The 25,531-nt window shown below is 42.3% G+C and overlaps 1 protein-coding gene across 4 annotated transcripts in view; it reads right to left on the reverse strand.

Annotated features, from left to right (window-relative positions):
• ncam1b (neural cell adhesion molecule 1b) overlaps window positions 1-25,531 on the reverse strand; it is an 88,414-nt gene that overhangs the window by 14,251 nt on the left and 48,632 nt on the right. For 3 of the 4 annotated variants that reach the window (XM_080771790.1, XM_080771792.1, XM_080771789.1), the window contains exons 8-15: window positions 22,876-23,018; window positions 16,935-16,958; window positions 7,710-7,739; window positions 3,899-4,049; window positions 3,604-3,791; window positions 3,227-3,323; window positions 2,274-2,444; window positions 1,931-2,059 (exon numbers count right to left, since the gene is read on the reverse strand). In XM_080771790.1, the coding sequence (XP_080627916.1) occupies window positions 1,931-2,059; window positions 2,274-2,444; window positions 3,227-3,323; window positions 3,604-3,791; window positions 3,899-4,049; window positions 7,710-7,739; window positions 16,935-16,958; window positions 22,876-23,018 (933 nt within the window). The remainder of the gene's footprint in view (window positions 1-1,930; window positions 2,060-2,273; window positions 2,445-3,226; window positions 3,324-3,603; window positions 3,792-3,898; window positions 4,050-7,709; window positions 7,740-16,934; window positions 16,959-22,875; window positions 23,019-25,531) is intronic. The other variant, XM_080771791.1, reaches the window with a different exon arrangement.

The following is a 25,531-nucleotide window of genomic DNA, read 5'->3' on the forward strand; positions in this document are numbered from 1 at the left end:
GGTGGTAAAACCTAAGCAACGGGGTAAGGTATTACATTCAATGGAAGCCTTTAGAGAAGATGATTGCTGATGACATGCTACTTTCCATGTCAATTAATTGTTTGTTGGCCTTTATAAACCACTATAATAATGAGCCTCATACAGAGCTCGAAGCTAATGAATCTCAACTGGTGTTGCAATGGGACCCAAAGACCTCATTTAGGGACTATACTAAACCACATTAACTATTCTTAATTACTAAATTAATCAAGGTATGCCTCCAGTTAGGTGGAAAATGTCAAAAGTGCTTTAGATTTCAATTACAACATCCAAGCGTGTGACATGGTCTTCTTACATAATGTGTCAAGGTAAATGTAAGAAAACAAGAAATGTAGGAACATTTGATTTTTGTCCCCCACAAATTTCCCTACAGACCATGAAATGTCAAACGAAATAAGTACGCTGACACACACTGACACACACCAGATAGATGTCTGTCCAAATGCTCGGAAGCGGTTATAGGAAGGGAGCACTCTTTTTGTTTTACTCTCAACTGAATACAGAATGGTTTTACATGCATCACTTGAAAACAAGACAGGTGTGCAGACAGCGAGGCCTTGAGGTATCTACAATGGCAAGTGGTTGTGGACGCAATGGTGGACAGAATTGCCCAGTAAAATGAAACAAGCGCTCCCAGTCCCTGCCGTGACCAGATTTGGAAACAGTTGGAAATAAATATTTAAATATGATTCGGAGCAAGAGATACGTGTTTAACGAGAAGTTAGACACTTCTCCTGTTGACAAAAGTGAAAAACATAGTGACCATAAATCGTATGACTTGCAGTGAGATCTCACCTCTGAGACGGCAGAATGGTGTGTAAGTATGCTTATTTGTTTTTTCCCTACATTTCCCCACTAATGTAGACATTTAACAGTCTGTTGGGGGAAAAAAATATCCTGCGTTTCACTTCTGCTCTTAAAGGGATAGTTCAGATTTTTTTAATTTAAGCTGTATGAAATACTTGGCATTAATATAGTGGTTGCAACTGTATTAATTGATTGCCCGAGTCCCGTGGTGGGAGTTCTGCTCTGGTTTTAGTGAATATTAAGTAGTTCTGGTCATTTTGTGGGGGGCACTGGGGCCACGCAGTAAAAGTAAATTAATCCACAAAACTAACGTAATTTGTATTGTTAACCTATTTCTAAAAATTTAGCGCAACTTTCGTTCAACTTTGACCCCTCCATCACATGGAACTATTTTTTGGGCGTAGTGATATGGACACAAAAAACATAGTTCTGTGTGATAGAGGGGTACAAAAATAACGAAAGTTGCACTAATATTTTAGAAATTGGTCAACAATACAAATAACGTTAGTTTTGTGGATTAATTTACCTTTACTGCGTGGCCCCCAGTGCCCCCCACAAAATGACCGTAAATACTTGATATTTCACCAAAACCAGAGCAGAACTCCCACCATGGGACTCTGGCAATCAATTAATACAGTTGCAACCACTATATTAATGGCAAGTATTTCATACAACTTAAGTTAAAAAAATCTGAACTATCCCTTTAAAAGCAGCAGTAAATAAATGATCAATGTCGGGTAAGAATGGAATAAGGACTCAATACTTTTAATGAGCTACGGTACATCTGACCACACCAGAATATATACTGTGTAGGTCGACCGCAACTCCTGACTCTTGCATTCATAGAGCAGTCACAATGTCCACCTTCGGGTCGCACTACAACAATTGAGACAATTTGAATATCTTATCAAGTTTTCACAAACCAACACAGAAGAAAGCTCTTCATGTAGAAAGTTTAGGATTAGAATTTGAGTTTGAAGGTCTGATTAAATTAAGGTATAGAATGTCATGGTGTGTGTGTGTGTGTGTGTGTGTGTGTGTGTGTGTGTGTGTGTGTGTGTGTGTGTGTGTGTGTGAAACTTACGGACAGGTGCTGTCTTGAATAACACAGCAGGGCTGCTTTCACCCTCACCCTTGCCGTTAATGGCTGACATTTTCACTTCATAGTTGGTCTCAGGCCAGAGACCAGTGATTGTCACTTCATTTAGGGAATCTGTCACAAAAGTATGCAATTATTCATGATATTATTCATGCAGTCGACATTTGACGATTCAAACCAAAATGTTCCCATCTCACCAATGCATCTATAATACAGACCAAAAATAAAAATGTCAGGTTAATCCTCATAGCCTTATGTTAAGACAAAGGAAGACAATTACTAAATAAAAGAACAACAGAGCTAAATAATGTTTTGATATAGCTCATACCCTCTTGGACCTCATAGGTCCTCTGCAGCCAGTTGCCACTGCTCTGCTTTTTCCACTCAGCCTTGTATTTGAGGACAGGGACTCCTCCAGAGGCCTCCGGTTCCTGAAACTGAACCCATGCAGAACTGGAGAAGGGCTCCACTTCACCAAGGGATGGAGCTGATGGAACCTCTGGTAAAGGAAGGTCAATAAATGGAGAGTCAAGATGTACTCGTATAAACAGTCAATATGAAAGCTGTACTGGTATACACTGTCAATATGAAAGCTGTACTCGTATACACTGTCAATGTGAGAGTGTCGACTTGTTATATACAGTACACACAAACCAAAACAAAAAATGATTTGTCACTGTTGCAAATAGAAAACAGAAATGATGTATTTCACATCTAACAGTGTGCAATTTGTGCAAAGCTACTGTATCAACTTGTCATGTCTCTGCTCCGCACCCAGGGACTGCCAGTCTAGTAGAACTATACTAGCTGAGTATGCAAATTCCATCCTCGATAATTAATGACATGTATAGCGGTACCCTCCCCGCCGACCCAAATCCTCTCTCCTCCTCCTCCTCCTCCTCTCACCTCCTGAGAGGTGAGAGTTTGTCATTATTTATATTTCATTCATATTAATACTTCCTGGCTGTCAAATTTGTTTTGTTTGAATGCACGGCAATCGCAGTGAGAAAATCAGTTTCAGCTTCAATCGGCTAATGGCTACTCACACGGTTATGATGAGTGCTGATCAGGGACACTTTGACACCGGCTAGGAGGCAGACAGGTGACCTTCTGTATACCAGATGACTTCTCTATCAACTAAAAGCATACCTATTCTGGTCCTAATAGGGGAACATTTGGCGAAAATAGGAAAACATTCGCCAAATAGTAGGGCCTTCATCATACTCCTCCCGCCCAACACTCACTGCTGACAAGTGCTGACCCAGCCCTTGGATTACTAACCAGCCTGAATGAGGAGGAACTCCTTGGACTCTGTGCCCATTTCATTGGAAGCTGTGCAGTTATAGCTCCCAAAGTCGTTTTCAGTCTCTGGTGTCACCTGGAAGAAAGAGTATGAAGGTCAAAACAGGCAAATTGGCCTCTGTGTCACACTCCTACGTTCACCCTTTGCTGTTAGACCATTAGAGAAGCCTATTTTTAGCCATTGTTCTGTGCGTTTCTTCTGATGAATTATTGATCAGATTTCCCCACAACAGATCTGAGGGAACACCCTTTATATCAAGCCTAGGCACATACAATGTTGATGGCAGCAAGAAGGTGTTGTGTCATCGATTGTACACAAAGACATGTCACACATTTATGAATATAAATGACTGCACCTCAAGATAGCTAGCTAAAGGGTTTCTGAAGATCTTAATGTTGGTGGTGTTCGAGTTAGGCAGCTGGAGTCCATCTCTCAACCACAGGATGGACACTTCATTCGGGTGAGCCAAAATCTCACAGCTGATATTGACAGCATTGCCTTCCCACGTGTACACTGCCACGGCACCTTGAATCTTAGGGGCATCTAGAAGAGGGGGGGAAATATCTATGTCAACACCTGAACTTTCATAGTTGAATTATTTTATTGGCTTACTCACTAGAAATGACAAGGTTTGCATGACATATTCTTACAGCGGACTTCCAGGTAGGCTGACTGAGCGTCCTCTCCAATAGCGCTGCGTGCTGTGCAGAGGTACTGTCCGGCGTCTGTATACCTTACAGACTTCAGAGTGAGAGAAGAGACACGAGCATCGCTCCTCACCACTACGTTCCCATCCAAGCTCTAGACGAGAACAGAAAACCAAGGGAAGGTTCATTTCTAAAGTGCTAAATTAAAAAACATTCACAGTTATAGTGCATGATCTTATATTGCATTTAAATGTATTATGTAGAATTATGCAGACAGGATCAGAGCTTTATGCTTTAACCATTCTCCTGTGTCTGATCCGTCACCAGTAACAAAGCAACTTTCATCTATTTTAGCCAAGAGAGTGTGACCTGTACAAACGCTGTACAAAGCCTGCACTTATTAATCAGAGAGAGAAGCACATACAGTATTCACACCACTGGAGGCTCATCTGCGGAAAGATTTAAAAGAGTTATGGATACATAGCAGGAGAGACTCACTCAATAATAGATGAGAGAATGCAGCAGATGCCATCAAGAGCTTTTTCAAACTCTTGTTAAATTATGCTGTGTTTTTCTAGGCACTTTACACTTTTACACAAGTCATGTGCACAAACTGCACATTGAACTCTGTTAACCACTTGAACGCTAGTATCCCTATTTTGGGATGCATCCATTTTAAGATGAAACAAATTAAAAGGTCCTTTGCATGTGAAACTGGGGAAAACTGTCCATGGAGCCTGCTAAAGAGATGAGTGAATGGCCCTGTTAAGTTCCAGATACAATATGGGTATCTGGTTTCATTAACTTGATATGGGCAGTTACACCAAGAGTAGCCTCCTGACCTGCAGTGTCAGTGTCAATAATTGCTTGTTGTGGTTACATGTGGATACCAAGCTTCCTGTGCCATGACAGGCCATTTCCCCATCACACTTATATTATGTAAACTATTGTGGATCTTGGTTGAAATCTTTTTTTTAAGATTAGTTTTTGGCTTGTTGTTGTTTATCGATAGTAAGTGAAGATAGACAGGAAAGCGGGAGAGATAGGAGGGGAGACACACGCAGCAAAGGTCATCATGAACGGGACTCGAACACGCTGTCAGGCCAGAGCCTATATGTGGCATGCGCCTGGGCCACTAGGCCAGTGGGCGCCCTGAGATCTTTGCATTTTGATAGTCTAAAAAAAAAATCCATGAGGGCTAAATTGGCAAACTCAGAAACATACCTGAGGTTACGGCTGTCCACAACGTTAAAGTATACATGGCAGGCTTTGTTTTTGTTTTGATACGAGTTCTATTTTCAAAATTGGTGCAGAACCTTTCAGCACCTCTCTTGGATTAATTTGCAATTTTGCATGGCTTTGACCCAAGGTGCAGCTAAACCAATATGGCACAAATTCCACTGCACATATTGAATTAGGGCTAGGGGGCAGCCATGTAAGAGAAATCCTCATTAGTTCGTATTCAAAGTCAATGGACAATGCATGTCTGAGGCATTCATTATGCATGAGGGGTAGCAGGACCACAGAAACACTTACATAACAGTCCTCTTTCATTCTGACCCTTGTACACACAACCCCTCCCCCCAAACTCACATTCCTTGTATAGAGAGCATCTTGGCATCAGCAGAACACTCATCCTTTAAGAGTCAAATCCAATTTAAGTTACTGTCTCAACACTACAGATTTTAACTCTCTTTCTTTCTCCCTCCTATGTATAAACTTTTGCTCATGAGTTATGTAAAAGGAACAAACACCCGCAAACTGTCTTTATGAGTTAAAGATAGCCTGATGAAGGCCGCATAGGCCGAAACGTTGCTTTTTCCCTATTAAAGTTGGTTCACTGCATTTGAAGACAGTGTGCGGGTGTTTGTTCCTTTTTCATTGTCGGGCACCGTACCCTCTCCTACGCACCTGTTGCCTGTAGGTGTGCAAACGTTTTGCTTTTCGCTCATGAGCTCATGTACAATATGAAGTGAAAAAAGGTGTCAAAGTCATCATCGTGACCAGATAAGACTTTTTGACTTTTTCAAAAAAAGAAAAGAAAGCAGTCCACATTCTCTACAAAGAATATCATCCTGTATTGGAGGGAAAGAAAATTGTTTGTTCATTTGCAACGTGATATCTTGGATTCATTAAAGTTTCATAACTATGGTTTTCAGCAAGGAGGCTGGATGAATAATACAACAGGGTGGTGGTATCTACTGGAAACATCTAGTAGTTTCATGCTTACTTTCATTATGTGTTTTCTTTACAGCATAAAAATAGAAATCAAACCAAACGCAATATAACAACCAGAAACAAACGAGATCATATTGCATGATAACAGAACATCCTTCATTGCTTCAAGCATTCTCATAAATCAAGCCAGACTCATTGGGGTGTCTTTATACTACAACTAGGGATGTTATGCCGATATTGACTTTTTTGCCAATTTCCGATACCGATATCAACCGATACCGATATGCAGTCGTAGAATTAACACATGCCTTATTTTATCGTGATACCCGACTGGATGCATTCATAAATGTATGGTTTTCAAAATAAAAATTATCATCATAAATGTGATAATGATTATCATAAATAACGATATTTTTTGCTATTTTATATTTTACGCAAATATTGGCCGATAATATCGGAAGGCCGATATATCGGAAATCCCTACCTACAGAAAACAGATTATTGACAGAATTGGAAGAACATTTTTGAGAATAGGTTTGGCTTGAGATACATGTACAGTATGTGACAGAAGTCTCACTAAACCTCAACTGCCTCAGCATCCAAATTGGATGCATTCCCTGTTGCTTGCCAACTGACCACAGCTTGTTTGCTAGGGATGAAATGATTCAATGTTGTCCACTGTTTGGATTAGAATACTACAAAGTACAAACAATAACGTAATAATATCAGCCACTCATAAACCAGACTTAGTCCAGGAGCAATAACCACAAATTCAAAAACAGAAATATACTCTTATCTGTAAAATAGTTACATAATCTTTATCTGGAGACCACAAAAGTGGCCTAATTTTGTCACGTTGTAAATTATGCATTTTTCCTGCATGCAAAGATGTTTCTTCCTTTGCATGGGACAAATTGTATTCATCAAATAAGATTGGCTTACTAAAATCTGGTGTAAATATGACGACAGAAAATCTGTGGATTTGGATCAGTACTGGGTAATTAGCATGAGTACTCATAATTGCCATGTACTCATAGTTGTTCTTGGCACTGGCAAAATGATATCTCAGCATTTCTACTTTGACGAAAGTAAACATGGTACTTGCACAACGCTCTCAAGCTAATTTGAGTAGCCACTACTTATTACTGAGCTTCTTACAATAATGCCTTCAGTCACCTTTTCTCTGACTGAATCCCCCGGTTCTCACTGAGACACCTCAGTTTCCTCTTGTTTAGTTAATCAAATTGATACAGTATACGTAAATAAATAACTATTTTCTGATGTCAGAAATTAATATTGAACTCTGGAAAGAAAAGGAAGAGAGAGGAGAAGACTGTCTTTGCACACTTTGCTGTTTGGGAACTATCGAGAAAATAGTCCTATAAACGGAAGGAAAGTGTGCACCCTATTACTATAGTAAATTAATTATTATGGAGACTTGCATGAAATCGGAAAAAATGACATCAGGAGCTCTCCCCTGTTTCAAAATATGATTTGATCTATATCTTGCATTCCTTAATTTTCCGGCTGGATAATTTTAATAGTCACAGCCACATTGTTGTTTTTCAAAGAGGGGATCGTTGTAATGAGTGTGACTCCCTTTAAGAAAAATGAATAGGTATATTAAAAGCTATACCTTGTGTTGCTCGGGCCGAGTCCATGATGCCTGCAAAGGACAGAGACAGAACACAACAAAAGGCAAAGCAATCCTTAGAGAGCCGCATCCTCTTCAAGGTAAAGCTAGGATGCTGCACATTGCATGCAAGTGACCAAGTCTCCCCAATTAATTTCCAGTACACCTATCTCAATTAAATGGAATTATGTTAATGGTCTACTGACACAGTTAGGGGTACTTCGCAAAGTGCCAAATGTGCTTGTGTTTGTGGTGCTGGGCATTTGCCACTGGGGTTAGGGTCCGCCTGAAGAGTTTCAATCAACAATATCACTAAAAGACTCCACAAGCCACATTTTTACTGTTTTGGTGTTTTTTAGTTCTTTATTGGTTATTGGTTTTATTCAAATGCAACTTTGTTACTCTCTGGTATTTTTTGTTTTTACTGGCTAGTTTTGTTGAACTTTATGTTTAATGATATTCGATAAGGTAAACCATTTATTTATTTTCTGTTAGGTTTAGTAGTACTGTATTTTATTTTATTTAAAAAAAAAATGTGACAATCAGTCACTGTCACCATGTCACCAAGTCATCCAACATGAACCTATTGGAAAGTACTACTACAGTTTATGCTTCAGAATGTTGTCTTGTTGAGCAGGAGGAATATGACACAACCCAGCCAGAAGTACTAAGAACACCTTTGCAGTTCTTTTGGCAGTTAGCACATACAGTATGTCTAAAGCAGCAAGGATATAGAAACAGAATTCACACTGTCATGTTCAAGTTGGGTTCCATGACAGTTCAGTCTCGTCTCCAGTACAGGGCTCTACTCTGAGACATCATCAAGGAGGCACTTTCTGGGACCTGCTCCATTTGGGAGAGCAGCCCGTGGAATGGTGACAGTACCTAGAGTGATTTTGCTGAATATAGGTACATATTCTACTTCCTATCTGTTGGTATTTGTGTAATTGGGTGTAAAAGGTAGATCAAGTAAAAACTCACTGGATGAAATCACAGTTTACCACCTTCGTTCTCGGGATACTCAATTTGAGAGATGTGTTAATGTTCAACATACTAGGCTTAAATTTACAACACCTAAGGAATGAAATATTTGAAGTCAGAGTTTGATTTACGGTAGCGTACCCTTATTAGTTAGTTTAAAAAAAAGGTTTTGGGGGAGGTTATTAATAAGACTTAAGGTGGTTGCACACTGGACGCGTTTTTCGGAAAACCGATGGAGAAACACCGCTAGAAATCCGAAAAACATGCTCAGTGTGTGTGGACCCTTACTGGCAGGCTTGGCATTGCGTTAAAGGCCAAAACTATTATAACAGTGATTTCTGGCTCAGGTTTTCCATTTCAGTGTTTATGGGCCCTTCTCCTCACAATTTGCATATTGCAAAGGTGACCCATAACCAATCAAATACCACCTGCTCATTTTGCTTCTTTTCAGACTTCAGAGGGAATATAGCCACTATGTGAAAGGTGTTTCTTGAACATTATGTCATACAATGTCAGGGTTCCATACTGCAATTTGTTTATGTGGGAGTGTGTTCAAATTTTGATTCCACAGTCACGCTGGGAGCTAAAAACAGTATGCAGGCTCTATTATTATTGTCATGCTGATCTTTTGTTTGTTCTTTACCTGATCACCAGAGGGGATGTGCAATTGTGCATGCTCTACGTGGTTATTGTGTTAAAATTCAGCATCACCCCTGTTAATAACACCAAATTCTGCAACTGCAGCACTTTGTCATGCCTTGAGTGTTGTCATGGAACATGCCCACAATTGTGAACAACAACCCAAAGCATGCAGTATCTGAGAGAAAATGAAAAATGTAGTGCTCAGGGGGCCCCAATTCCATCTCGCCCCAGCTTTTTTCCGCCAACCTCACGCCGACAGCTCGGTGCGGCGGTTCTTGTATTCTTTATTTTGTTTTGCTGAGAATAAGGTTAGAAATAAGTTTAGGCCGGGTTAGGCATAGTTTTACTTCGGTTAAGTTTAGGAATAGGGTTAGGTTTAGGCATAGTTTTACTGAGGTTAAGGTTAGGAATAAGGTTAGGTTTAACCGTTTAAGCATAATTTACTTAGATTACTTTAGAAATACCAGGCTGTTCCGCCGGCTGTTGGTAAAGGGGCGAGTTGTTTTGTATTCGACACATTCATCTGCACCTCAGCTCAGAAGAGCATGAAAGTTAAATCTACAATCCTCAATCTGTAAACTGTATATCTGTTGTCTACCTCTCCCAACAGAGAACTACAATAACTACCACCACCAAACTACAATGATGGTGTATAGTGTCCAATCCTACCCTGGCTTTTCTAAAAAAAACTATTCTGTAAAAGACAATTCACAGAGTATAAAGGATGCTTAATTTGATCTCACTAACTGTGTGTGCTTATTAATTCAACATGCCTGTGAGACAAGCATTCTGACTGGTCAAATACATTTCGACATAATATCATATTATTTCGATTAGTTTAGTCTGGGGTTGTTTTCATTGTCTACTCAAGATTTCCCTACCCTAAGCCTACAGTTCTATACTTTGGTGGTTGGTGTGAGAAACAGTCAAAAATGTGTTTCAGTTGTGCGGTTAAAATTCCTATACAGTGTGGTTAGCTACTGTATGCGTCACTGTTCACTAAGATGATGGGTTTGTGGTGACAAGGCAGCGTGTCTTATTTTCTCAATCCTTTTTATTCTCATGTAAGCAGGGAGTTTTACACTCGTCTGTTTATATTCTGTAATTAATGAAGAGTATTTAAGTATTTAAATAAAGACATTGATTTTGCACTACACAGATATTGATACAACCCAAAATGATTCCCCCAACTGAATTTACTTAACAAGCTAATATTATGAAAATGTGCATATGTTATTATGTTGTTAATATACAATTAACAATCTCTAATGTCATAAGATAATTATATGTAATCTAGAATAATAGGTTATAATAGTGATTGGCCTGGATCCAGATCCTTGAGTCATTCATTATCACTTAGTATTTCCTAATTAACCACATTAATCCTAGCATCCATATTTTAGACAAATTGTCAAAAAGAAATTTCACATTATTTATTCTTCAGAAAATGCAGCAATTGTGTGCTTGTGGATTGGCTATTTTCACTATTTGTGATATACGACAGTATATCTGGTTTTCAGAACCCCACTTTGAGAATGAGAACCAATGTTATACATTATAATACCCTCAGCCTTGATAGTTACTGACTACAATAGCAAAGAGTATATTTTTTTCTCATCACACAGGTACAGTGTGTTTAGTGCTCTCAATATGTGGATTGAAGCTGCTTCCCTACTGTTTAACAACAGGGAAGCCACTGTCATTTCCATGAATCACCAGATGTGAATAGTCCAACTATTATGGGAGTGAAGATAAAAATAAAAATAAAGTGATTCACAGGGTTGGATCCAGGTAAAAATAATATATCCTTCTGCTAAATCTCGAATTAAATCTAATAATATAAGGGGATATTAGAGTATAATTGATATTAAAAGAACTGTCCATATTATTGCCCCATTTCCCTGGTATAGTCTATAAACAGTGATAATGATACAGTAAAATGGCGATGATGTGACTACTGACTTGCACTTGCAGAGGCTTTTCCTTGAACCGTTATACATTTTAATCTGAAAAATAACACTATTTACAGTATAAAACAAGATGTTTTTGTGTGTATTTGTGGATTATGGTGTGTCTCTAACTGTGTCAATAGACCTTTTAAGTACTGTCATGGTGAACATGGTTTTGGGTATAATATAGTAAAATCAATACAGTACATAGACTAGATTTAAAAAAATAAGCTACAGACTCCCATATGGCCAAGGCCATGTTTTCCTTCTGCAAACATTTTAATAGCACAGATTCATGACTGTACGGATAATGCTAAAACTGAAATTATATTGCTCAAACATTGGCTTCTCTATTTCATTATCCAAAAGCCGGATTGCTTTATTATCCCAAATGTTTGTGTGAGATGATATGAAGAAGGCAACTAGGATGATAGAACAATGGCTGCCCAAAGGAGGAGAAAGAAATTCCATATGGTTGGGTATTTTAATGTCATCCCTATGAATTATAAACAAATCAAATACAACAAAACATCTATTTGTTACATTAGAGTGACATTGAAAACCCCACTAAATATCCCAAAAAGCATTCTATGAAACATGCTTTATGGAAAGGAAAATGTAAGAATGGATAGAATGAGATGGCCAACACAGCAACGAAGTATTGAAGCGTAACAAGCAAAAAAGCTAATAGCTTTTGTCATCATCAAGAAAGTATCAAGAAATTGAAAAGTATCTACTTGACTGAATATTTGATATGACTAGGGCAATAGAGTGTATCAACCCTTTAATGAATTCACATTTAATATTCTCCCCAAATCATGCTCTTTCAACCATTGCTGAGAGCATGCCTGTCACACAAAGAATCAATGTGGATTCATCGTCTTTTCATTAATAATCAGTATAATTGACAAACCCGCATTACCTTTTTACAACACTACACTGCAGTGCAGGCTTGGTATTTGGAGAGAAATATCATGTGTAAATCACACTCTAGTCGTATCCCATGTGCGGTCAGCTATGATATAATAGTATATTGTTCCTCCAATATGTTTCATATATAAAGACATTTGTCTCCTGCCTTCCAGAGAGTGTTGGTTACAGTCTGCCTGGCCAGCCCAGTGAGTTCTAGCGCCCATGGAATGGGAAAAGACTGTGACGGGACAGACACACCCAACAAAAAAACACTACGTACGAACTCTACTACTTGACTCTATAACAGTACAAAACAGCAGGTGCATGCACCACAATGCTGCGCAGGGAAGGTTGCTCAATTATCACAGGCCACCTAACCAACTGTCCATAACAGCTCCACCCCACAACAAGCTGTCTTCAGCACAGCCTCATTGGCACAGTGAGTTGTTATGTCACTGTCGCGACCTAGCTTTTACACAGACATTTCACCAGTGAAAGTGAAAGTGACTACTACTACTACTACTACTAATACTACTTTGGTGTATGAAACTTTGAATTTCTAAATATTATAAACAGCCGTTTTTGTTGTTTTGTTGAAATTGTATCATGAGAGAAACAGTCCTTATAGCTATACGTAGATATCAGTACCATTTGAGTGGGGGAAAAACCTTACCTATACTAAAGCCTTGCCCCCTGCCCCTCGCTGGTGAAATCTCCAGGAGGAAAAGTGGGTTTGTGACCGTCACTGTCCTATATCAAATGGGGTTTATTCAAGACAATGGGACAATAAAGAAAAGCTCAGAATAGGCTTTTGTGGAAGGCTCAAAAGACCACAACAATCATATTGATAAAGAAACGCATTGAACGAAGGTAATATTTCCCTCTGGACCAGACATATTTTCGACACTCCCATCCCCATGGGCTCTACAGACAAAGAGCCTCCCTCCCTGTTCTGATATGTGATATCAGTGTGACAGTGATAATGGAGAAACGGTCACATGATCATAAACTCACTAAGCACTTAAAAGATACAGAATTATTTCACATTTCATTCAAAGGACGAAGACTGGTTGACACCAGTGATTATGCACCGGTACAACATCATTATCTTGTATCACTGACCACTGATCCTACACATCCTCTCTGAGTAAATGACAAGACTAGTATTCTATTGAATTCACCCTACTACTCTCTCATCAGGCAGGAATGCTACTGCAAATCAATAGCCAGCTGTATTTGTAGAACACAGTGGTCGCTTTACAATGGCGAGCAATTGAGCAATACTTGGCGAAGCAGGCCCTTCTATTGCATCTTTCTTTTTCAGACCACCTGCCTCAACCTTTGCAATACAGATGTCATGGCTATGGCCGTACCCTTGTGTTGGTATTTTTCTATCCTTCTGTGTTGGCCTGTCTGTGTGTGTGTGTGTGTGTGTGTGTGTGTGTGTGTGTGTGTGTGTGTGTGTGTGTGTGTGCGCGCGCGCGTACGTGCGTGTGTAGTATCTTCTATTCCCTTGTGTTGGTGTTTCTCTATCCTTCTGGGTTGGCCCGTGCGTGCGTGCGTGCGCGCGTGCGCTGTGTTCCTATCCTCCCCTGCCGCTCACTCATCCAGAACCCACACCTGCTTTCAATCAGTTCCTCACCTCTCCTGTATATTAACCATGGGCCATGGCTTCACCCACTCTTCCTCAGATCATTGCTTCAGATCCACAAATAAACCTTCTTAAACCTTACAGCACTGCAGGTTCTCAAACCTTTTATGTCTAGGACATTTGCATTTAGCCGCAAAATAAATTCTTAGAGATCTGTCAAAGGTTTTGAAAAGCTTACAGTAAGTCTGTGTTGTTAGCTAGTAGATCTGCTATTTATGAATATCTGAAGTATAAAAAACAGTTAAAGTGGTAGAACTGATTGTGATGGGGACTGGGGCCCATGGACCCCACTTTGAGAACCACAGCCTTACAGTATGGATTAGTATTTGGATTAGCTCTGAACAGAATGAATTTAAATTATTAGCTTTACTGTTTTTCTATCCTCAACCTCGCAGGTGTTAAGTACAGAATTGGACAGATCTTTTCATACCGTGCTTTTAAATTTGTAGTATTCAGTAATGCCAAACTGTTACAAAAATACAGCTAATTTTGAGTTTCACAATTAACCTTCATTTTACTCTCATTTCACAGTCTAGCCCAATTGCAGCTTGAAGATTTTTCCATCAAGCAGAATGTATTCCAATAAGCAAAAAAAATCCATTATGCAGATAATGTACAAAGCGGGGATAAACAGTTAATTAGCATTTTCAGTTATTCTACAGGCCCACTCATCTAGATTGACTTCCAATTAATTTAAATTCCAACAAGGCAGAAAACACTACATATTACAAATAGTTACAAAAAACTTTTTCCAAAACACACAAAGCTTTAATAGGAATCTCTACAAAAGATAACCTTAGATAAGTGGCAATTTGAAATGTAACTTCAATAAATCCACAAGTATGCATACATACTGTTGCCCTTTCAGTACCATGCATAATGTATTTGTCTGCTGGCACTGGCAGTGTGTATTTGTGTGGGAGGACATTCAGAATTAAATAGCTTAATTTAAGTATAAACCTTTAATAGCTTAGGTAATAGCCTAGCACGGACAAGATTAAATATACGTGTACGTTGTCTATGTAGTGTGTGTGTGTGTGTGTGTGTGTGTGTGTGTGTGTGTGTGTGTGTGAGCGTGCAAAGGAGTGAGCTGAAAATATATATTTCTTCATAGAAATTCTTATCTTTCAATGGAATTCTACCATGGCAAGCTAGACCTCCTCTAATCAGCTATAGAACTTCAGCTGATAGTGTTGCCATCTACAGAAGGAACCCAAGACAGAGCCAGCAATGAATTCCAATGAGTCTACATACTGCACAGGTTTTGAGGATAGATTTTAGAGAGAGTTCTGTCAATAGAGAGAGTTCTGTCAACATGTTCGGACCAAACAAACCAAGAACAATCTTCATTTAACCTTTGAGGAAGAACAACAGGTGGCAATGAAGGCTACAAGCACGCGAGTTGCCAAGATGCAATGGTAAAAGCTTAATTTATCAATATGATGGGGTATGCAAATAATCCAGATTTGTACTCGTCAGAAAATAGCTGATACCATTTCAGGTTTATGATCCGGTCGAAAGCGGATGATGACTTACGTCATGTTGTAGTGTGGTTTGGGAGGGGGGGGGACCAAAACATTTAATTAAAAAAAGATTTATCATCTGCTCTAAACCACGCCTAGACCGGATACATGGAGTGATTTAGGAACACAGACCAGGCTTTCCTCCGAGGTGGAAAGTCTGGTGATGCGAGGTTAGATCTACAAGTTCACAAGGTGTTGTTACAGTGCAATGCGTTGTGAGCTGGTAGATCTGCCTTTTTCTCTGCATGACACTGCACACGACACTGCACACAACAAAGTACATCAAGCCCTGCCTGTGAAGATGCTTTGAAATTGCTTCCTTGATTCCTTTAGTCGTAAAATATTTCTCATACAGTTTGTTGCATTACATTTACTTTGACATCTGTTCCTCCAAACCACTACAGCTGAGCGGTTCCCACGGTAATTACAATACACAAAACTTATAGAGCACCGCAGTCATTAGAAAGAAGAAAATAAAGTCAGGAGACAACACTATTTGTTTTGTTTTTCGTCTTATAAATGATTTGATCGGCCCAAAACATTGTGTTCATTGTCATGATTTGTCACGATCCGAGTTGGCTTTGTCCGCGGCGTAACCGTCTTTAAATAAATTATATTAGAAGTGCCGATGGGAGAATGCATAGGGCTTTCATTTCCTGGGCCACTCGTTTTTCTGAAAGGGGGAGGGACTGCGGCGCTCTATAATGGTCAACATTAACCAATCACATCAGCACCCGCCTCCAAACTTATGATGCAATAGCTGTTGTCAGCAACAGCAAATCCATTTCCCACACACTTTGGGTCATAGATCCAAGAGTCAGATTAGGACCAGGCTAATGAAATTCACCATATCAATTTGACATGAATAGTTCATTCATCCCCCATCCCACCCAGTCACCCACTTGAAACATAGCTGTTATGGTTAGCGTAGATAGCAAGACAAAGACAGCACAGATGAGCTGCTACTGTGACAACAAGTAGCAGCTTTGTTCTATTGCATTTCTCACAACTGCCTGTGTGGAAATGATTTCCCTTGCTAACAATGCAAACACCGTTTTAATTGATTGCATATTCAGTCAATTAGACTGCCAATAATGCATTTGCTTAAAACAAGGGATAGACACAATAGGATAATTAAATGAGTGCGATGTGCATATTGCAGCATTTTTGCTTTTAGCTTCAATCTTGACCGAGCAATGATGACAAACGAGACACCAACTACAATGGAAAAGAAACAGTCTGAAGATGAGGGTGTACCCAAGAGCCTTTTGCCCCAGAGGAAAGACGGAGATGATCAGGTAATGGCAACACAGAAATGGGTTTATATATTAAATCATTAAAGCAGTTTCTCATCTGATCTCTAGAGATGAGCCAGAGGAAAACTCAGAATTTCTACACCCATAACCATAACCCCCTTATTCTATTACAAGATCAGCTACTTGGAAAATCAGCTACTTGATTTTGTTTTGAGAAACAGTGATACAAAGGCAGTTTGTCAAGTTTGAATTCATTTGAAACATGTACATGATAAATAATACGAATACATTTTTGTGTCGCGATAATTTCATACCTGATAGATCCTGTTTAGATGTGCCTGTAATGGAGAAAAATGCAGTGCATGTTGTGATTCCAGTACTGTAAACTGATCAGCGCGATGACAAAACTAGCTAAACGGGGAATATGTTGAAAATCTAATGAAAAACATGCTTTAACTGAAGAACCGTATAGTTCTTTTGGTGCAAATAATGTGACTATTTCAATATGTCATGAAGCCATGTTGCCAACAAACACAAGCTGTTCATAATATCAATACAGGGTTAATGAAATGCATGTTATGTAAATGCTCTCATTTCCTTTTAACACACACTTTCTTAATATTTGACACGTACACCTGTGTGCATTCTACAATACTACTTAACCACTGGGCTTAATAAACCGGAGGGTTACACTCTCTGTAACCCAGGTTCTCTGAGTGGAGAGACTGGCTCTCCACTACATATTATTCAATATGTACGGGAACTGACCCGACGGGGCAGTGTACATGGATATCTCTTTAAGACACATCCTCTATGGTGGCCCTGCGCAGATGCCAATCAGCGGGCTATTTAAGCCCCATCTGTGCAGAGCCACTTCGATTAACTTGATTGACACGAATTTCGGAGCGGCTCTTTTGTGGAGAGCCAGTCTCTCCACTCAGAGAACCTGGGTTACAGAGAGTGTAACCCTCCGTTCTCTATCGTGTTCGAGACTGGCTCTCCACTACATATTATTCAATATGTACGGGAACTCTCTAAGACACACCGCGAGGAAATAAGCAGACCAGCTGCCCCCGCGGCAGCCCGAAGCAGTTTACCCTGAATTCAATCAGAGCCTATAAGTGGTGAGCGCCATGAGTCACAGGCGCTTGCCAAAACGCTCCAAAACTTCAGTATTCATACCAAGTAAGTAATACTCGTGGCCTAGGCGCAAGACGCCACCTAGGCTCAGCTGGCCCAGCATGATGCTAGGCCAGTGACCACCGGGGTGAAGGGCTGCTCAAGCCAGCCCGTCAGATGCCCGGCCGACCTGACCGGTCAAGGTGCTGGTGACCCTACCGCTGAGTAGCACGCAGGAGCGACTCCCACAGGGGGAGCGGATGCCACCGCGTTCCATCGGTAGGACAAGGTGAATGTAGACAGAGTCGCCCATGTCACTGCTGTGTAGATCTCTGTCAGAGATACACCATTCTACAGCAACCAGGGGGCTGTTGTCCCATGGGCAGAGTGTGCCCGCCTTCCAGGCGACCCTGGCACTCCTGCCTGCTTGTCCCTGTTGGATCACCCCTGTGATCCGGTGGGACAGTCCACCCTTCGACCATGGTCTACCCGAGCACTCTCTGATCAGGCCGTATGGTATAGAGTGCAGGGATTGGTGCCAGCACCACCTAACCATTGCCATGTAGGAAGCGGCAGCCTCCTTCATGCACTGATAGGGACATTCTTGTGGCTGACACTGCTAACAACAAAATGCTGTCCTGCGAGAAGCCACCCAAGTGTCCACGCTTAATTGGCTCATGCCGCAAGGCAGACAGTACCACCTCCCGTGGGGGGGCTGCCGACCTAATGTGCGAGCACCCGGTACACCGTGGTCTCCCTCAGCCCTAAGGGGCGGAGGCACCAGCTGGCTCACTGCCAAGAGATGCCAGCCAGCAAACTAGTGCTGTGGGATCCAACAAACGGGCACCGGTCACGAGGACGTCCCACGCCAACATCCGTGGATGTACTCAAGAACGACGCAGGAGCGCAAAGTACCAACAAACTGGCCAGATGGAGATCCAGGATCACCGGAAACGACAATGGAGGGCTCGTCTGAGGACGACCTCGAGAGAGCTACAACCCATGACATGGTGGAACCTACTCAGGGGTCCACCTGAATTGCATGTGGGGGCTGGGTATCCTGAACTGTCAGGACTGAGGAGTGGGCTCGGTGTGCTGAGCACCTCTAGCCATACCCCGCCGGTTGGCCCTGGAATTGTTTGTTTACGCTCTCTGCCGTGTGGTCTGGCCGGACCGCGGCGGCAACGATCAGCGACCGTAGATGGCCTCAGAGTACGCCGACTAGGTCAGCTCCTCTGGGTTCTACCCCGCTACCCGCCGCAACGGTTTACAGCCGCGATGATCAACCAGGAGGTTCACCGACGAGGTCGGTTTCGCTCGGGGTCTCACAGCGCTTCTGCAGCCAGGGAACCCAGGCTCCACCAACGAGGTCGGCTTCGCACTTGGGACCCTTTGGCCGCACCGAGCGCCGTCTCAAGGTTTCCCCCGACGAGCAGGTTTCACCAGGGAGCGGACGCACGGACCGAACGCCGTCTCAAGGTTTCCCCCGACGAGCAGGTTTCACCAGGGAGCGGACGCACGGACAAGACTGAGGCTTCCTCCGCGAGGCAGATTCGGCACTCAGTCTTGTTGCTGTTGTTGTTGGCTAGCTGCGCCTAGATAGCCATGACTTCGTGACTTCTCTGGATGAGAAGAGCTTTCTCTGTGGTTTCAGACCGGTAACCGGATTCTACCCCGCAGAGTCACACCTGGGTGCATAAATGGCTCGCCGTGACACACTGTACACTGTATCGTGTGCTCTGCCCGACAGCCACAGCACGCTCTGCTGTGTCACTGAGCCCGGCTCCACCGTGAAACTACACCACGGACGCATGAGCTGACCTCGTCAGCAATACGCCCTATAGTGTGATAATGGCTGAGATTCAGGCATACTTCCTGGCAGACCCAGCATGTCATGTCTATGTTACCAAACGTCGGACAGACACAGCATGTCCTGTCTGTGACAGAACTACACCACTGTCGCCTGAGCTGACACCCCGCCAGAAATACGACAGTGTAGTGCGCTATGATGACTGCCCAACATAAAGGGAAACCTTCGACTGACCCAGCACGTTCTGTTTGTGTCACTGAACCCAGATCCACAATACCGAACTACATCACCGGGGTGTAAGCTGGCGCAACACCCACAATACATGTATTCATGTACTCTTTGTATGTCTATTTCATATGGACCCCAGGGAGATTAGCTGTCGCTTTGGCATCAGCTAATGGGGATCCATTCAGTAAACCATACCCTGTATAGTGTGCTCTAATGGCCGTCTGACCCCAAGGAATTGTGTTAGTCTCACCTACAAACGAGACAACAGCTAACCCGAGAGGGCGAGTCAACGCTCGCTCCCTAAACTGCACACTGTAGTGCATTAATAGGCTGCTGACACTCGTAAGTAGTCTCGCCGAAAACTTTCACTAAATCCTTCTTTACAGACCTGTCCATACCAGGCAGGGCAGGAAAGAGGTGGAGCTATAGCCTGAGCTTAGCTCGCCCAGCTCTGCCAACCTGGGACAAGGTTCAAGGTAGTCTTTATTTGTCTCTCTTGAGAAAACATTGTCTTGGAGACAGAGTCACAGCTGTATACAAATAGCATATACCCGTTCACATAAAAAATACATTTTTATGGGTCTGTCAGTGGAAACGACTGGTCTTTTGCCTCTAAAACAGGCCTGGCCCCTCCAGCTTCAGCTGGAAGGAAGAGACCATTCATACAGGAGGTCCTCATACCCGGGCCCCCGCAGGGCACACACTGGTCATGGCCCTCCTCTGTGGGCGTGTGAGCTCCACATGCAGCCTGAGAAACCCCTGCTATTTCCATCTCCTCTTGTCTCTATATAGATATATTCATATGTATACCTATATATTATTTATTATATGTGTACCTATATATACATATATGTATACATCTTGTATTGTACACCATATTTTAACTGTTCGGAATGTGCTCCACAGGGAGTGGGCCCATAGTAATTGCTTGAACGTGAGGGGTCATAATCTACCCTTTGCAGCTCACAATGCTGCATAAACGAATCAAGGCAACATGGTACCCTAAGACATCCCCATGACGCGGATTCTCAGTGTGCTCTCTCTTTGTTAGGACAGAGTCCCCAAATCAATGTCCACAGTTTGTTTTGTGTCACCAGCAGAGTTATGGACCTCTGGAAGAGGTTGTACATAAACTGCTCGGCCGCTCTGAGGCGCTCTAGCCCAAAACAATCTGACATTAAGCACACTGGAGGCTTCCAAACTTTTGTATATCATACCAGTAGGCCTACAAGTCCACATGCATAGTGTGTTGTTGTAGCCCTTATCATACTTATAATAATAACAATAATAATGAATTGCATTTTTATAGCGCTTTTCCAAGTGCTCAAAGCGCTTTACAATGGTACATATATATATGCCTGTACTGTATTGTACAGACTGTACAATACATTGGTAGTGTATCAGCTTGCGTGATACACATACCTGTATGCTTGTATTGATACCCACAGGTATATATATATATAAGCATATAAGTATATATTAACCAGAACCAATTGTGACAGAGTAAGCAATTTAATTGCAGCGCCTAACACGGTGGGTCATCGGGAGTTTTTGTCTCCTGATCTTTGAGCCACACCGCCCTCTTGTGACCCATAAGGCACAGTGCAGTCTGGGCAGCCGTCCCTGACGGGCATACCTCCATACACTATGACGCTCATGTCAACCTGTCAATGAGGAAGTTGGAACACGCTGGAATTGTTTGTTTACACTCTCTGCCGTGTGGTCTGGCCCGGGCCGCGGTGCAACGAACAACGGCCGTAGATGGCCTCAGAGTACGCCGACTGGGTCAGCTCCTCTGGGTTCTACCCCGCCGATCGCCGCCGCGGTGTACAGCCGCGATGATAGACCCGGAGGTCTCACCGCTTCTGCAGCCAGGGAACCAAGGCTCCGCCAACGTGGTCGGCTTCGCACTTGGCTTTGGCCACACCGAACGCCGTCTCCTAGTTTCCCCCAACGTGGTCGGGTTTCACTAGGGAACGGACGCACGGACCGAACGCCGTCTCAAGGTTTCCCCCAACGTGGTCGGGTTTCGCCAGGGAGCGGACGCACGGACAAGCTGAGGCTTCCTCCACTGTCTAGCGGATTAGGCCTGCAGCTTGTTGCTGTTGCTGTTTTTTTTTTCCGATGGAGCTACGCGGCGCCCTGAGAGGAGTCGCGACGACCGGCTCTCTTCTTACCTAGGTAAGTGGACTGTGCCACGCAGCTGTTCTAATATAGTCTTTATGGATGCGTTTCCAAACTGCTGAGATAGCCTACGTAACGTCTGCTCTCGTGGAAATCAAAAGATCGAAGTGGCTCTGCACAGATGGGGCTTAAATAGCCCGCTGATTGGCATCTGCGCAGGGCCACCATAGAGGATGTGTCTTAAAGAGATATCCATGTACACTGCCCCGTCGGGTCAGTTCCCGTACATATTGAATAATATGTAGTGGAGAGCCAGTCTCGAACACGATAGAGAACAACACATTCTCACTTTGAACTTGTCATATTTTGAGTTTTGACATGACGACGGATAATAACCGATTTCCACCGCACCGGTAATCAAATTTTACGGCTCTGAGTCGGAAGAAGTGGGCTCCACGCCCCTCGGCTAATGCTTCACTCATGTCAGCCGTGTCATATCACATGGCATAAGCCATGTGACATGCCTCACATCACGCTTTCTCAATGTTTTCAACCTGTTTCTAACTTGGTTTCAATGCCTTCATCATTTTTCTTTTTTTTTTTTGTTGGTGCATCATCTTTTCTGTATTCCTTCATCGGTCGCATGACAAACATCCGCATTGCATCATCAGTCATGACTCATGTGACAACACAGGACTACCCTGCGTGTTGGAAGATGAAGTGGCATACATCGCGTTGACTGCCATACACAGAGGGGTCCTGATCAAACGTCCATATGTGACAAGTTTGGAGTGAGAAAGTGTTGAATAAACATGAGAAGCACTGAGTTTCAGGGGAAATAAACTGTAGTGCATACTACTGTTTGCAATAAATAAAACAATCTCAATATGCAACAAAGCTCTTTGAGTGTATAGTTTAGACATAAAGTGATCTCCATACTAGTATACTCCTTCAGCTTTTTGCCCAGACCATACCTGTTCTCCTTCAGTGAACACATGCACACCACTGCTCCAGTTGATGGTAGGTGTAGGGTCCCCTGAAGCCTCACAGGTGAGCGTTACCTGCTCCTCCATCTCTGAGGTGCTTTGGTTTACCAAGTAGGTGATCTTCGGTTTCACTGTAAAGCAGCATAAATAAAAGAGGTGTCTCACAAACTGCATGGAGATGCATTGAAATGCTGCCTTGTCGGGGTTGGATACAAGGGAGGGATGAGGAACACAAGTCTGACAGGGAAAATGATTAAAGGTACTCCCAGGCACATCACAGGCAAAGCTGTGATAACAATATGACCAAAACCTAATTCCTTTAGGATCAATAAAGGAGAGAGAGAGAGTTACCTGCAGTGTCTTTCTGCCTCTTGTCACATCCAAGCTATTAGATCAAATCCTGCGCTAACCTTTTCAACCAATAATAGTTGGGGAGGGATAATCAGGGGCCTTCTCAGTCAGTGTAGCCACAGTCTCATAGCGTTTGTCACAGTATAGCTCCACTGAAGCAGTTATGGGTCCAGTACCTTGCTCAAGGAACTTGACAGCAACTGATGAAGGCAGCAGAGCATCACTAATTGATTTCCTCTGCCCAGAGTTTTGTAGCATTTCGAAACAATTAAGTCACATTTTAGTCACAAGCCTGCATTTTTTACATTTAACAACACAGCTTCTGGATAATTATCATTGACTGCTCCAGGCTCCGACATGAAAGAACCATAAAAACAGCATGTCCAAAGAAATAATAAGCCCAGCAGCATACACACAGCCAGACAACATTTAGTCTGATATACCAGAATCAGTAGGCATTAAATGGGAGTAATGCACACAATAGAACACAAATAGAAACAATAGGTTAAAATCAAGCATTAAGCAGTTTTTGGATAGTTCACATTTAAAATTGCCTAGCTATTGCCCAATATCCTTCTTTTCTTTCTAAAGAAAATGTATCCCACGATTTCGTATCCCATTTTTCACCCCTGTGTCAATTATCTACTGTGATCCTGGGCTCTACACACCCTCCGCCAACCTAATCCTCATATATGGGGGACATGGGGAGAGCAACAGACTTGAACTCCTTCCTTCATGCCTGAGTGTCCAAGTTGCTCCTTTTTGGACCAATTTTCCCTGATTGGACGTAGCGTGTGGAAGGAACACGTTATTCCAACCAGTTCCTTTCCCCTCCATCAGGCGCCCCGGCTTGCCAGGCCCAATATCCTTCTATCCCAGTAAAGAACACACAACCTACATTCAAATAACACAGCTTTAATGGTAATGTACAATAGAAACTCCATCTTATAAATAAGATGATGAGGGTAAAATGGCCTCAGACATTAGATGTTTTAGGATACCATGTGATTCTGCATTGTTATGTGTAGTGTCATATTTTGCAGTCGCTACTGTGCATGTGCAACTATCAGATTGTAAGGGAAGAGAGATGGCTCACTCCTCTTTAGTTTAGTTACACTTAACACTGGAAAAACTATGGTCAAGTGGGAAAACAACCATGATTAATTGCAAAAAAATCCAGTGATTAGTTGGCGATTCGATTAATCGATAACTACTGTAAATTAGTTGACAACTAATTGAATAATCGATTTGATTAATCGATTAGTCGTTGCAGCCCTACTTATCAGATACTGTAGACTGATGTGTCTCTCTGCACTCACACGCACGCACGCACACACACTCACGTCGTCTTGAAATAATGTAGTTTCTGACCCGCGTTTGCTTGGGAAGGGTATATTGTCCAATGAATGAACACTTTTTTGCCGGGGAATTCTTCAAAATAAAGGCGCTAGAGTGCCAGCAGATATGGCAGATTTTACTCTGAAATTCCCCTCCCTTCCGTTTCATCCCAAAACCGGGAGGCAGATCCTTCCGCTCATACCTCATGCTGGTCACACTAAAGTCTATCTAGAAGCGTTTATATTCCAAATGTGATGCACGCTGAAGTGAGAAATGAAGACAGAACATTGTCCTTTTGGTCAAAACCATGGAGAGTTCCCTAGTTTTAGACTTAGAGCTATGAGCCATTCTAATCGGGCTGCAAACAAGGAAGTGAACGGCAGGGCACATGCGCAAAACACAAGGAGTGCGGTGCAGAAGGAAAGGCCAAGCAAAAGCAAAAAAAATATATTTTTTATTTTGATATATCAATAAAAAAGACCTAAGGACGGCAATAGACATCCAAGGCCTCCTGCGGTTTGATTAGAAAGGACGTGTATACATGTCCAAGGCTAAATCAATATTACTTTGAGACAGGTGGCCGCAGACCACCAGCAAATGCTTTGCGGACCACTCACACAGAACAAACACACTGCCTGCACAGTCACCACACCATCTCTCTCTCTTCTACTGTGTTACTATGCGGGACGTTGTGTGCCTTTTCTTCCCCATCAGCTCCATGTGTGTGTGTGTGTGTGTGTGTGTGTGTGTGCGCGCATGCACATGCACATGCGCCCAAGCGACTGGCTCACTACATTTAAACTACATTTGATTTAGGAGAGCACACCACATGCCTTTCTATTAGTAAAGTGGATTTGGGGAGAGCACAAATTATGTAGGGATTGTCTTTCTTCGCACGCACACACACGCACACACACACACACACACACACACACACACACACACACACACACAC

This window comes from Protomyctophum bolini, assembly GCF_963924005.1.
Source record: "Protomyctophum bolini genome assembly, chromosome: 9".
Lineage (NCBI taxonomy): Eukaryota > Metazoa > Chordata > Actinopteri > Myctophiformes > Myctophidae > Protomyctophum > Protomyctophum bolini.